Raw genomic sequence first — 12,779 nt, 5'->3', positions numbered from 1 at the left:
TAGATTTCAAGTGGAACCATGTCGAGAAGGTCCGCAGTCCATTACAGCTACACTACTAAGCTGAATATGCACTCAAATGTCACCTGCTCTCAAACTGTAACACACACTTTGTAACAGACCATTTAAAATGTTGCAGAATATTAAACTTGTCCGTGGAGACACAAAGAGCCCCAAGTTTGAGATGTTCAGGGAGCTGCCGTTTCTTCAGGTGAATATGGAGAATTTTCACACACATCTACAGTATTTAGTTCTAGTATAAAATGTTGAAGACATGTCAGACTCTCTTGATTTGAACCAAACTTATTTATTGTTCAGTGAACTCCAGTCAGGTATAAATTTAAGCCTTGACTTTAACTTTCTTGGGTGCTCCCTTCTTTCCCTTCTTGGGTTTCAGCATCTTCGCCTTGATCTGTTGGAACGAAAACAACGGAGGAAGATTAAATTCCAAGGTCCATGCTCTAAGAGGGACTGCCAGTTTCTTACCGTAGGGTCATGTTGGAGAATGGCCTGACGTCTAGCCGACTATGACTAAGGGTTTAGTTTGAACATAATCCTCAGGTTCTTAAGAGGGTTCTTTTTTAGGGCTCTGCGGACGATCTTCTTCCTGCAAGGAGGAGGCAAATTCTTAACGACACATGTCAATACCATTACATCTGAGTTCTTGGTTTACTGTATTGCTCAGAACTTCACACTTATCAGGAATCATGAACACAGACCAAAGTGGGAGTATCTTCATAGCCCCCCCCCTGACTAATTGATTTTTTTTTTTTTAAGCGAACGTTCACTTACCTGTGTTTTCTGGATCTCCTCGCTCTTGAGAATCCTGCTCAGGTCTTTGTTTGTCATCTTGTGCATTTGGCAAGCTAAAGAGGAGGGACTATTGGTTGATTTGTTAAATTTACAACAAAATTGAATCAAAAATGAGGTCTTTAATAGACTCAGAACTTCATATCACCGTTGTCAGAAAGCGCTCTCAGTCCAGATGCAGAAGCGACCCACATGACCACTGGGGGCAAGTCTGAGGAGATTCAGCTGCTTGTTCACCATACCATTACATCTGAGTGCTTGGTTTAGTGCAGGGGTATCAGACTCACGGCCCGGGGGCCACAGGACAATTTGCGGCCCTGTATTAATAAGAAAGATTGATGTCAGCGTAACCTGGAAGCACGTTATCTTAAAGATAATACAGCAAACTCATACCCCCGAACCAATCACGGTGAGGTTTATGGCTCTGGAGGGCGGAACATCGGCTGGGCCGTCCGGTGCCTCGCTCATTTATTCATTCCCCCAGTAAGCTGGGCGGAGGAGAAGCCCACAGTCCTCCGCTGTTCTCAGCTGAGAAATTAAGGTTTTTATGCTGGTTCTAACCTCTTTAGCACCAAACAATATGAAAACTTACCAGGAATATTTCTGAATGCCTCGGTGACACCGGCATCTTTGTTATAGATGATACAAGGCCCTCTGCATTGAATGCGTCGACAATTCCTCATTTTACCCTTCCCAGCACGCATGCGTTGAGAGGCATAGACCTATAAATGGACATCTATGTTAGAGCACTGCAAAAACTGTTGAGCGCATTTGACCTTTATCAACATTGATAGACACTCCACAAGTATTGCTTTACCATTGTGTAGATTAATGAAACTCTTGGAACATGTGACTACCTTCTTGATGTCATTCCAGGCTTTAAGCTTCAGCAGAAGCTAGGGCTGGGCGATATGACCTAAAATCAATATCCCGGTAAATTGGGCAATTTTACCTCGATAACGATAAATGCACGATAAATTCCCCCTGAGGGCCAAAATCTAAATAAATGCAGGAAATGCATATTAACTGTTTTTTATTGACCAAAAAGAAAAGTGCAAAAAACCATTTGTATAAACATTCCAAATAGCTTGCTCTGCATGATTTGAACAATGTCACAAAAAACAGGAGAAAAAGGGTACCCCTCACAAAAAAAATTTCTGCAAATAGATTGTGCCGAGATGCTGTAATGACATTTGCAAAAGCCTAGATTTGTGTAAAGGTATCTTGTAAACAATATAAATAATGCCGCGTGCAAAGGAGCTAGTCACCTGTAAACAAAATGCTAAATAGAATGAAAAAAATGTCAATGGAATGCCAGTGCCAAATAAACAAGTGTGCTTCATCCGGAAAATGCCGTCTCGAGTACGCTGGTGCGCGGTCGCCACTTGTCGTCTATGTACTGCACATTCAGGCTCAAACAGGGATGCATGTTGCGACTTGACCACAAGTCGGATGTGGATGCAAAATGCCCGACATGTCTACGCTCCCGTCCCGATGTTGTCCATATCGGGAAGTACTGGTTTGCAACAAATATTTTCGTACCTCTTGTCGGCTACTTTCATGAGGTCGCCGCAAGCCACGCATACCCTTCTCGACGGTTTAAATTTTTTATGCGCACAGCCTACATCTGTGCCATGTGAGCGCATTTTTCTCAAAATTTGAATTTGTCAGTTAAAAAAAAAAGAAAACGTCTAAATACAAAGACAGTGGAAAAAGAAATATTTTTGAATAAACATTTTTGAAATACATATACTTTACTTGTGCCATAGTTTTTGCTAATTCATGTATGTCGAAATTGGCATCCTTTAGTGTGTGAACATATGAGTCGTGGTTTCTTAGCTTAATATTGTTTCACGCTTTTGTTAACTTAAGACGTCAGGAAAAAAATAATGAAATGAAATTCACAATTCTTAGCCGGACATTAAACAAGGTATGGGGATTTTTTATTTACTCAAAACCTGCCACAATACACACAAACATTTTTTTAGTATAAAGAACTAGGTATCCAATCATTGTTTACGTGTTGTGTATAGATACTAATGTTTTACTGCCGAAAAGCCTCCACAGTATGTGACTGCAGTTCTAGTTTTTCCCCACCAGATGTCATTAACACCGAAGCTTTGAAGCTTCAAACCATTTTGAACCGATTGTTTCAAATGATTCAGCGCTTCATAAAAGCTTCATTTGCCCATCACTACTAGCTGGTAACCCGAAGATGCCGTTGTTACAATAACGTGACACATACATTACACAAACAGCATTACAATTGTTTCCTCACCATAATCGCCATTGAAGTTTCGGCTCGCCGGGAATCACCCTCCTCTCGCTATGGCGGCCACAGAAGAAAAGGGAAGTGAGTAATTCACCCACAAAGGTATACGCCTCCGCCGAAAGAACACCACTTCCGCCGAAAGCCAAACACGAACAAAGAAACTGTAACAACGACAAACGTAATATATATTACGTTTTAAATTGCTATTAAAGCAATTCATTTTACATTCTGAAGGTCCAAATGTGTACTTTTACGATGGTGCATTTTATGGGAACTATTTCTTTACGCCATGTTGTCGAAGGTGGACTTACAAACGGAAATACTTTCGGAATATGACAGTTTTTTTTAATATAGTGGATTAATTTCTAAAATAAACGTAAAACAGCGCAGTTTTCATGAATATATTACTCCATAATTTATTCATTTTTCTCATAATTAATTTGAAAGTATTACTCTGTGTCGAACCCTGAACCGAGTTGACGTCCTTTTTTTGCAGAGAGCGGCATAGTCAAAATCAAAACAGTCTTCTTGTTCCAGTGTTGGAGTTGAGCCACCGAGAAATTGAGAATCATTTTGTTAATGAACATTAAAAGCCAATCTTACTCCAATGCGTGTTCATTTTTTTTGTACTCAAGAAGAAAAGGGTCAAAATAAAGACTCAACAACAACTGATTAGAGTTCCGATATTTTAGTTTCTTCGATTTCTGGAGTTCATAAAATACAGATATCTGGGCGTTTTTTTCTTAATCTCACGAGAAACTGTACTCGAACGAGCACAATCGAAAAATGGCGCGCTGATCTCAGCCCAGCCTCACATTTTATAGGAGGTTTTCTACGTCATGTGTCATGTAGGTTGAATCGGTCGTCCTTGCTCCTTCCTGGTCCACGTTCCACGTCTAATGCTGACCTCCTCAGGCAGGCGGCAGTCTCTCCGTCTCTCCGTCTCTCCTTCCCCTATAATCTTGTCGGTGTGCAGATTGTGTGGTGAATGTTTTCCCAGATCAAATTGTTATTTTTTTTGGTGTTCTTGATAGCGTCCCTGTGACGTCCTCCCCCGGCCCAACTTGATATGTTTGTGTCTTCTATGGCCTACGTGGAGAATGTGTTTTATCGTATTTGTCCATGAAGTGCTATCTGGTTTGTCATCAGTTTGACCTGAGCAGACTGAATCTGTTTGTTCTGAATGAGAGCGTGGGTCATGAAAATACTATTTGTGCAAGTTTGAGGTCTTACATTCAAATTATCCATCCATCCATCATCTGTACCGCTTCTCCTCACTAGGGTCGCAGGGGTGCTGGAGCCTATCCCAGCCATCTTCGGGCAGTAGGCGGGGGACACCCTGAACTGGTTGCCAGCCAATTGCAGGGCACACAGAGACGAACAACCATCCGCGCTCACACTCATACCTAGGGGCAATTTCGAGTGCTCAATCAACCTGCCATGCATGTTTTTGGAATGTGGGAGGAAACCGGAGTACCCGGAGGAAACCCACGCAGGCACGGGGAGAACATGCAAACTCCACACAGGATGGCCGGACCCGGGATCGAACCCACGCCCGATGCTGTCTCTCACTGTGAGGCCATCGTGCTAACCAGTCGGCCACCGTGCCTTACATTCAAACTAAGTAATATAAATTTAGCATATGAGAATAATATTATGAATCACTAAACGCCATGACTACAATCCTTGTCAATCCTATCTATGCACAGTACTTTCATTTGATGAATGCTTTTTGTTTAATCAATGTTTAACATATTCAATAAATATGAACCTGCTAAATTAAATAATTGACCTTCTGTCCCGTTAGTGTTTAAAATAATGCCAGCAATCATAATACAATCCTCACTTGTTAAATATATTATACACCATTGTTGTTTGTTTTGTTTATGTATATTGAAGTTCTTAATAAAAAAAAAATAAACAAAAAATCAAAACAGTAGCACCCAAGGCGGAGTTGCAACTAAAGCTTTTTCCCCACAAATGGCCACCAAGGTTTTAGCAAGTGTGAAAGATTGTTTAGTACACTCAAGTGAGTTTCGCTACTTGGTATGTGCTGTTAGATTGTTGGAATCGATAAGCCTTGTTTTGGTTGCCGTTGTAGTATTTTCATTTGAGAAAGTTAATTTAGGGTCGCTGAGTTTTTGGGTGTTGGATTCAAATGTGGTGCTCATCGCATCCTCTCCTTTAGCTGAAAAGGGACGTTCTGATTTCAGTACGTTGTGCAATCTGTTTGAAATGTAAGTAGAAATGTTACACCAAAATAGCTGGTGATGTTTAAATGCTTCTTTTCTACCAATCTGACAATTAGGTGCCACTGTTCAACTGAAAACCACAAATCAACTGTCGAAATGTGCCTGTTAGCATTAATAGAAATAGAAATAGAAATAGAAATCCCTTTATTGTCATTGTACTCAAGTGTGCAACGAGATTAGAGGGCTCCCCTCTCCAGTGCAATACAACAATAATACAGACAAATATATAAATTAGATAAATAAATAAGACAGTGCAATGGAATTCAGTACTGAATAGGGCATATAGAAACACATCACAATGCTGTTTTGCAAGGTTAGGGTGGTCTCGTGTGTGTGTGTGAGAGTTCAGTATGGAGATGGCTCTCGGTGAGAAACTGTTTCTCAGTCTATTGGTCCTTGATTTGATGCATCTGTAGCGCCTGCCAGAGGGCAACAGGTCGAACAGGTGTGAGTTTGGGTGGGTATTGTCTTTGACGATGTTGAGAGCCCTTCTGAGGCACCGGGCGGTGTAGATGTCCGACAGTGAGGGGAGAGGGCAGCCAATAATCCTTTGCGCTGTTTTGACTGTCCTCTGGAGCCTCACTCTGTCCGCCTCAGTGCAGCCGCTGTACCAGGTGGAGACACAGTATACCCAACCTGTAGACCCGAGTGCATCGCTGGCAGAGGAGCTTAACTGCTTCTTCGCTCGCTTTGACTCGCCCCAACCGTCACACCCCCGCACTTCAAGCTCGGACTCCCCCCCACTCATCGTAGAGGAACACGATGTGAGGCGCGCGCTTCTGGCGGTCAACCCCAGGAAAGCTACTGGACCCGACGGAATTTTCAATTCAAATATTCAAGTTAAGCAATTCACATTCAAATCGATATTCGGATTCAGTTTCTAGTGGCACAAATATCAGGCCACAGTATGGGCTGATATTTGTGCCCCTAGAAACTGAATCTGAATATCATCGATTTGAATGTGAATTGCTAAACTTGAATATTTGAATTGAAAACTGAATATTGATTTGAAAACTGAATTATTGAATAACAACAATTGTATATTTATTGTTTAATTTTAATCAGATTTTTTTTTTACAATTCATGTAATTCAATAATTCAGTTTTCTATTCAATAATTCAGTTTAAAATTCAAATATTCAAGTTCAGCAATTCACATTCAAGTCGATATTCAGATTCAGTTTCTAGTAGCACTAATATCAGGCCACAGGGGTGCCTCTCGGATTAGCAGTGGATTCCAGATACATTGATCTCCTCGTCGGCCAATCTGGCACAAATATCAGCCCATAAAATAGCACCTTCGTTTTTAAGGCCGTTAAGTTTAATTTGTATTTCCAGCCACCATTGCATGGAATATAAGATATAAAATATAAGATACGCCAGAGAAATTTGCGGTGAACAAATCAGCAACCAGCCTTGCAAGTGTCCGACGCTTGGCGCCCTCCAGAGGTCTCTTTCGGTCCTGCAAAAGCACAATCAACGTAACACGTGGTTGTGGATGGCGGCTGGCAATACGACCTTCAAAACGAAGGGGGCTGATTGGCCGACGAGGAGATCTATGTATCTGGAATCCATTGCGCAACCTAGAGACAAACTGTAAATGTTGCTTCGTGTAATTTTGCTATTTAGGTGCTTAAAATGGTTACATTTTATAAATAAATACAAAATTACGCATCAGCCAAATCGTACATGTTAACCACATGATGGCAGAAAAGCACAAACAAAACAACAGTAATTGAAGACGGAAGAGCAATGATGGCTGCTGCAAGCCAAAAGAGAAAAAAGGAGGATTCCCGAATTCTCCAGCAGCAGTTTCCTGGACTGTCCGCTTAATCTGATGCTGTTGTCTCAAAGGCCATAGAGAACTGACACCAATTGACACTGTCAATTAAAACTCGGAATGGCAGTGTGATATTTATTGTTAGATAATAAATTAATTGGGAATCCTCTAATCATACCATCTCTGTAACTGAAAAAGGTTATAAAATGTTATTGAATTTGATCACAACAGCCTAAATTCACAGCAGAACAAGAGACTTTCATGTGAAGGTCTAGAGCAGGGGGCACCAACATTGTCGCCTCGGGGACCATATGAGTCAGTTATAGGCCTGTCTTCCAAATAGCTCAGTGATATGATATTATTGTAATTTCCTAAGAATATAGAAATTATTTGAAAATTCTGTAGCACACCCTGGGTTGTTCAACACCCAATCGCGAGCACATGCACAACTATGGGAAATTCCGTCTTGAGTTAACCGAAAATGATTCTATTTTAAAATTTGAACAAGAAAGTCCATTCATGTGAGCTGCACACAGGAAGCCAGAGCTGATGTTTGATCCCCAAATTGCAGAAATTTGAGTCAAATTTCTGCAAACATTTGCTCACCAGACACACACACACAAAAAAACTGTCACCATCTACAATGAGTTAATATTATTCAAACCCTCCATGTTTACCTAATGATGTGGTGGGGGAACATGTGTGACCTAATCCACTTAAACGTTCTTGATCTGAGGCTGCCGCGAATTGGAAAATGAGGACTGTCTCCTCATTGCTATGTTTTTGTTCCTGCTGTGTTTTTCCTTACCGTTTTTATGATAATATTTGATTTTCTTGTGACCTATTCCAAATCCATCCATTATCTATAGCGCTCCTCACTAGGGTCGCGGGGGTGCTGGAGCCTATCCCAGCTATCTTTGGGCAGTAGGCGGGGGACACCATGAACTGGTTGCCAGCCAATTGCAGGGCACACAGAGACGAACAATCATCCACACTCACACTCATACCTAGGGGCAATTTAGAGTGTCCAATAAGCCTGCCATGCATGTTTTTGGAATGTGGGAGGAAACCGGAGTACCCAGAGGAAACCCACGCAGGCACGGGGAGAACATGCAAACTCCACACAGGACGGCCGGAGCCGGGATTGAACCCACGACCGATGCTGTCTCTCACTGTGAGGCCATCGTGCTAACCAGTCGGTCACCGTGCCGCCCTGTTCCAAATCAAACCAGTTTAATTAAAATCAGGCCTGCATGGTAAGACAGTTCACTACCAAATAGGCTCGCATGCTTTTGAAAGGGATTATGCAAATGTATTTGGATATGCAGATTTGCAGTACGCTTGTTATTCTGTGATCCAGGGAGACATTTTCTCTTGAGCGCATGTATCAATAGTAGGTAGCACAAAGGCTAATAAATACACATATTCATTGCATCTTCCCATATTCCATGCATGTTATATTAATATTGTACTCTAAAATTGTCCTTTGGTGTGAATATAAGTGTGAATAGTTGTTTTCTTGTTCCCAGTGATTGATTGGTGACCAGTCTATAATACACTTGGCCTCTTGCCCCAGCCCAACTGGATGGATAAATTATTTATTTTATGCACAGTACTAGAGTATATTTATTTATTTCTCAGATGGATTACAGTTATGAACTTTAATTTGGAGTCAACCAGTTCTCCATCAAGCGTCTCCAGTTGGTCCAACATGCTGCTGCTCGCTTCTTGACTGGTAAACATAAGAGGGAGCACCTAATTGCAACTCTGGCCTGCCTCCATTGGCTTCCTGTACATTTTACAGTTATTTTTAATATTCTTTTATTCGTCGTTAAATCTTTAAACAGACTCGCCCCACCTTACCTCTCTGAACTCCTCGACCCAAGCACACCTGTCTGGTGCGTCAGGTCGTCGCACCAGACTGGAGGCACAGAGGATTTAACAAAGTGGAGGCTCAGAGGGGATCGAGCCTTTTCTGTTACCGTTAACTATCTTTGGAATGTAAATGTAACTTTAGGCACCCTCCCCTCTGCCCGGTTTTAAAACTCGTCTTAAGACACATTTTTATTGTTTGTCTTTTGACTCAGCCTGACACTCAGCTGCATTTTAAAGTCCATATTGTTTTTATGTTGTTTCTTTATTGTTTTAACTGTCATTATTTTTTGCAGCACTTTGTATCCAGCAATGATTGTATTAAAATGGTTTTAAAATAAAGTTTGGTTGAATTTCTTAAACCTTTCCTGTTTGGCTGCCTTGTCATGCAGAAAGAATTACTTTAATGCCGGAACAGTCTTTCGTATCACCCACGAAAAATGAGGGAACACTGTTAATGAATATTGCATTGTTAAACTGGAGTCGAGTTTTATATGGGACAGTAGTGCTACACCATGTGAGGGAGGGACAAGACAGTACAGAATAGGATTGTGGTGGGAGTGGCCCTATAATTTCTAAACAACTGTAGAAATGGAGTCCTAGTTCAGGAACAGCCCAGGAAGTTTTCAGTCTATTAGGAGTTGTGTATTCCAATTAGCGAGTGTCCCCACACCAAGAAGTCCCTCGGGCAGGCATCACCAAATGGCGGACCGCGGGATGGTTCGGACCGGACCCATGACCAAACTATGATGGGGTTTTTTCAGGGTGCATTCGCAAACGTTGGCGCTGCAATTCTAGTTAATACGGAAAAGGCGTCACTGATTTGAGCCAATCAAATCTTTTGTTTACGATCCACTGCCAATTGCGCAGCAGACCGGAAGAGAGTGCTGCTGACACTATGCCTTGCTCAAAAGTTAGCAAGGTCGATGCGTGTTGTTTTAAATGAATGGACGGAGAAATTTAGTTTCGTTCTGGCTGCAGCCGATTCAAAACCAGTGTGCATCATATGCTCCGAAACCGAAACCGTCGTAAGCGCCACTACGAAACAAAGCACCGCCCTTTTGTGCAAAGTTATCCGCTGAAGTTTGAGGTGAGCGCACGCAAAAACATCGAACTTTGAGTGCAGTATAACAGATTTTTACATTTTCGTTTACAGCCCAGCGGCATGCAAACGAATGTTCACTAAAAGTATCATGGATTTTGAGGAAACATAAAAAAACATTCAGTGATGAGGAAGTTGTGAAGGAGTGCTTAAATACGGATGCACAAACATTTAAAGGAAAACACAAAACCCAGATGTGTGAAATAATCTACCAAATCCCAATGGCCCTGATTCCGTTCCAACCCAGAATTAAGTCACTGGCAGGGCAGTCACAAACTCATTTTTCTCATTAAGAGATGTTAAAAAAATATTCAAAAGAAGAGGTGGTGTCAAAGCTCATTTTGAATTAGTTTTTCAAATGGACAGCCATTTTTATTGATTGTGTACTGAACATGTTGACCTGTTTTACTTGGATAATTAGGCTTTCGTTTTTTTTTAGGCTGATAACTCTTTGATTTAAGAAAAAAAAGGTAAAAGATGTTAACTCAATGCTTAGCACTTGATATATTTCTGCAGGAGATATTTTACTGTTTTTTTCTGGAAGTGGCAAACTTAAGTTCCTGGAGCCACATTTTCTTGAATGTGAAATAAACGCCTTATATTTGTTTGACTGGCAAAGGTGTTTAATGGGAACATTGCTAAGTATTTAGTATATAAGTGCGCTCTGTTGAAAATGACTAAATATTGAAACTATATAAAAATGTGAACATAGGCTAGACATTAAGGGAAGTTGGACTTTGGTTCGGACCTTTTAATTGGAAGCAATTTTAGTCGTGGACCTCTGTGACTTTTAATTGAATACCTCTGTCCTAGGGCGTGTATCTATGGACACATGTAAGTGAACTGACACCATATCCCCGGCACAAAAAAAGCTAAAACCGTCCTAGAATTAGTATGCAATTAGCTTGCTAGCTAATTGCTAGCGATATATATATATATATATATATATATATATATAGATAGAGATAGAGATAGAGATAGAGATAGATAGATCGATCTGATCCACTTATCCATGCTTTTATCTCCAGTAGACCTCCTCATTGTTACGGTCCTCTTACTGAAAAAAAAAAGCAAACAGCTTCAGCTCATTCAAAGGTTCTGTCCAGAACAACGAGTTCACAACATAAAACTTCAAAATTAAAGGCTCTCCACTGGCTATATAAACCACTACTACGATTCATCCCACAACAAAAATGAGTTTGACACGCCTGGGTGAGCGTGTGTACTTTGACTACCTCTTTGTATTGTGGTTGTAGAGAGCTGTTGTTGCTCAAATGGCATTTAACTAGTATGCTGATGAAGGTGAGGAATATGTGCTGGAGCCTATCCCAGCTGCCTAGGGGCGAAAGGCGGGGTTCAGCCTGAACTGCACTCACATTCAAGCCTAGGGACAATTTCAAGCCTTCACTTCACCTCAAATGTATGTTTTTGGGAAACATGCAAACTCCACATCGGAAGACTTGAGCTCCATTTTAAAATTGTGAGGCAGATGTGCTAACCGCTCAAACTCCATGCCAAGTGTGGGTAGTGCATTGTTGCTCAGGAATATGTGACATCACAGCCGGGGCGAGGCTTCAAGATTCCCAACCAGTCTGCAGCAGACTGAGCCAGGGACAGGCAGAGAGCACAAGGCAGGATGAAGAAGACTGACAAGGTGGACAAAGGCACCGGTGGTGGAAAGTCTGAAATTAAGAGAGAGAAAGTTCAGGTACGTGACCTGACAACCTCAACAAATTATGTCACTTAGTTTTCGTATGTTTCTTTCAATTATTAACCAGCATTTCTCACGTTGTCGTTTAAATTACATTTTTTTTTACTTTTGTCAAAGAATACAAATAAATCCAAGGGGAAAAAAACAAAATATTCCCTGATTTGAAAAACTGTCAAAGTAGAGGATTAGACAAGTGCAGTGAACAGTAGCATCAGAAGTAAACTGTGGAGACATTCCACTTTCCATCATGACACTTTTCCATAAAAGAGCGTTATGCAACATTTTATTAGTTTAAAAAAATATAAAATGAAGATAACTGTTACACATGGTGAGTTCCAAAAAAACTAATTATGCTAAAAATAGAAATTCACATTTGTGTGTGTGTGTGTCGCAATTCCCATATGTATTTGACCTCGAACCTTGGGCAAGTGGAATAATTTTTTTCTGTTATTTTTTGTCATCTTAAGTATTTAGAAGGGCGTAAGGGCTTCGTCTCACACACACACACACCCACGCACACCCCCACACACCCCCTCACACGCAAAAAACTTTGAAATAGATCAATTGCGATATACCATCAATGCAAAGTGGCTAAGTTAATTTTATTATATACTGATTTTTTTACCCATTCATTATTTTATTTGTCAGTAAATAAGTAGTAAGTAGCAGTCAATATTTGATGTATTTTGGAGTGTAGTACTGTATATCATTTCCAATCATCAAGTGTAAATGTGGAATTCTAGCCTGATAGAAAAAAGAATTAAACAGTCTGGAAAAGCAAAAGGAGCGTAACAAAAGTAGGCCGGCAAACAGGTCAAACCAGTCCTCATTCATTGAGAGTCCCAATGACTTACTTGTGCTTCGCAACTACTTTATTAAACACATTGACAGGCAGTATTGTCGGGAGGCCTTGCACTCATGCCTCAACTTGAAAGGCACTGAATTTTCTTCCTGCTTGTTCTTGACTCACCTCTTTTCGTTTTT

At 40.9% G+C, this 12,779-nt stretch overlaps 1 protein-coding gene and 1 long non-coding RNA gene across 3 annotated transcripts in view; one reads left to right on the top strand and one right to left on the bottom strand.

Annotated features, from left to right (window-relative positions):
- Positions 1-573: 573 nt before the first annotated feature.
- Positions 574-3,226, bottom strand: LOC148322987 (uncharacterized). 2 transcript variants are annotated; one of them, XR_015846665.1, is made up of 5 exons: positions 3,086-3,226; positions 1,400-1,529; positions 956-1,335; positions 790-846; positions 574-604 (listed from the first exon to the last, which is right to left on the bottom strand). It is a non-coding gene; the product is annotated as an uncharacterized LOC148322987 (long non-coding RNA). The 2 variants fall into 2 exon arrangements; XR_015846666.1 differs by lacking the exons at positions 574-604; positions 790-846 and having other exon boundaries at positions 1,102-1,124; positions 1,201-1,335.
- A 6,771-nt stretch (positions 3,227-9,997) lies between these two features.
- trpm4a (transient receptor potential cation channel, subfamily M, member 4a) overlaps positions 9,998-12,779 on the top strand; it is a 34,242-nt gene continuing 31,460 nt past the window's right edge. Inside the window, exons 1-2 of the mRNA XM_088317132.1 lie at positions 9,998-10,072; positions 11,646-11,792. Coding sequence (XP_088173258.1) covers positions 11,721-11,792 — 72 coding nt within the window. The 5' untranslated portion in view covers positions 9,998-10,072; positions 11,646-11,720. The remainder of the gene's footprint in view (positions 10,073-11,645; positions 11,793-12,779) is intronic.

This window comes from Idiotropiscis lumnitzeri, chromosome 15 (assembly GCF_059441095.1).
Source record: "Idiotropiscis lumnitzeri isolate Australia: NSW breed Sydney's pygmy pipehorse chromosome 15, RoL_Ilum_1.0, whole genome shotgun sequence".
Lineage (NCBI taxonomy): Eukaryota > Metazoa > Chordata > Actinopteri > Syngnathiformes > Syngnathidae > Idiotropiscis > Idiotropiscis lumnitzeri.
Note: the sequence above shows the minus strand (reverse complement) of the source record. Positions and strands in the feature narration are given on the sequence as shown.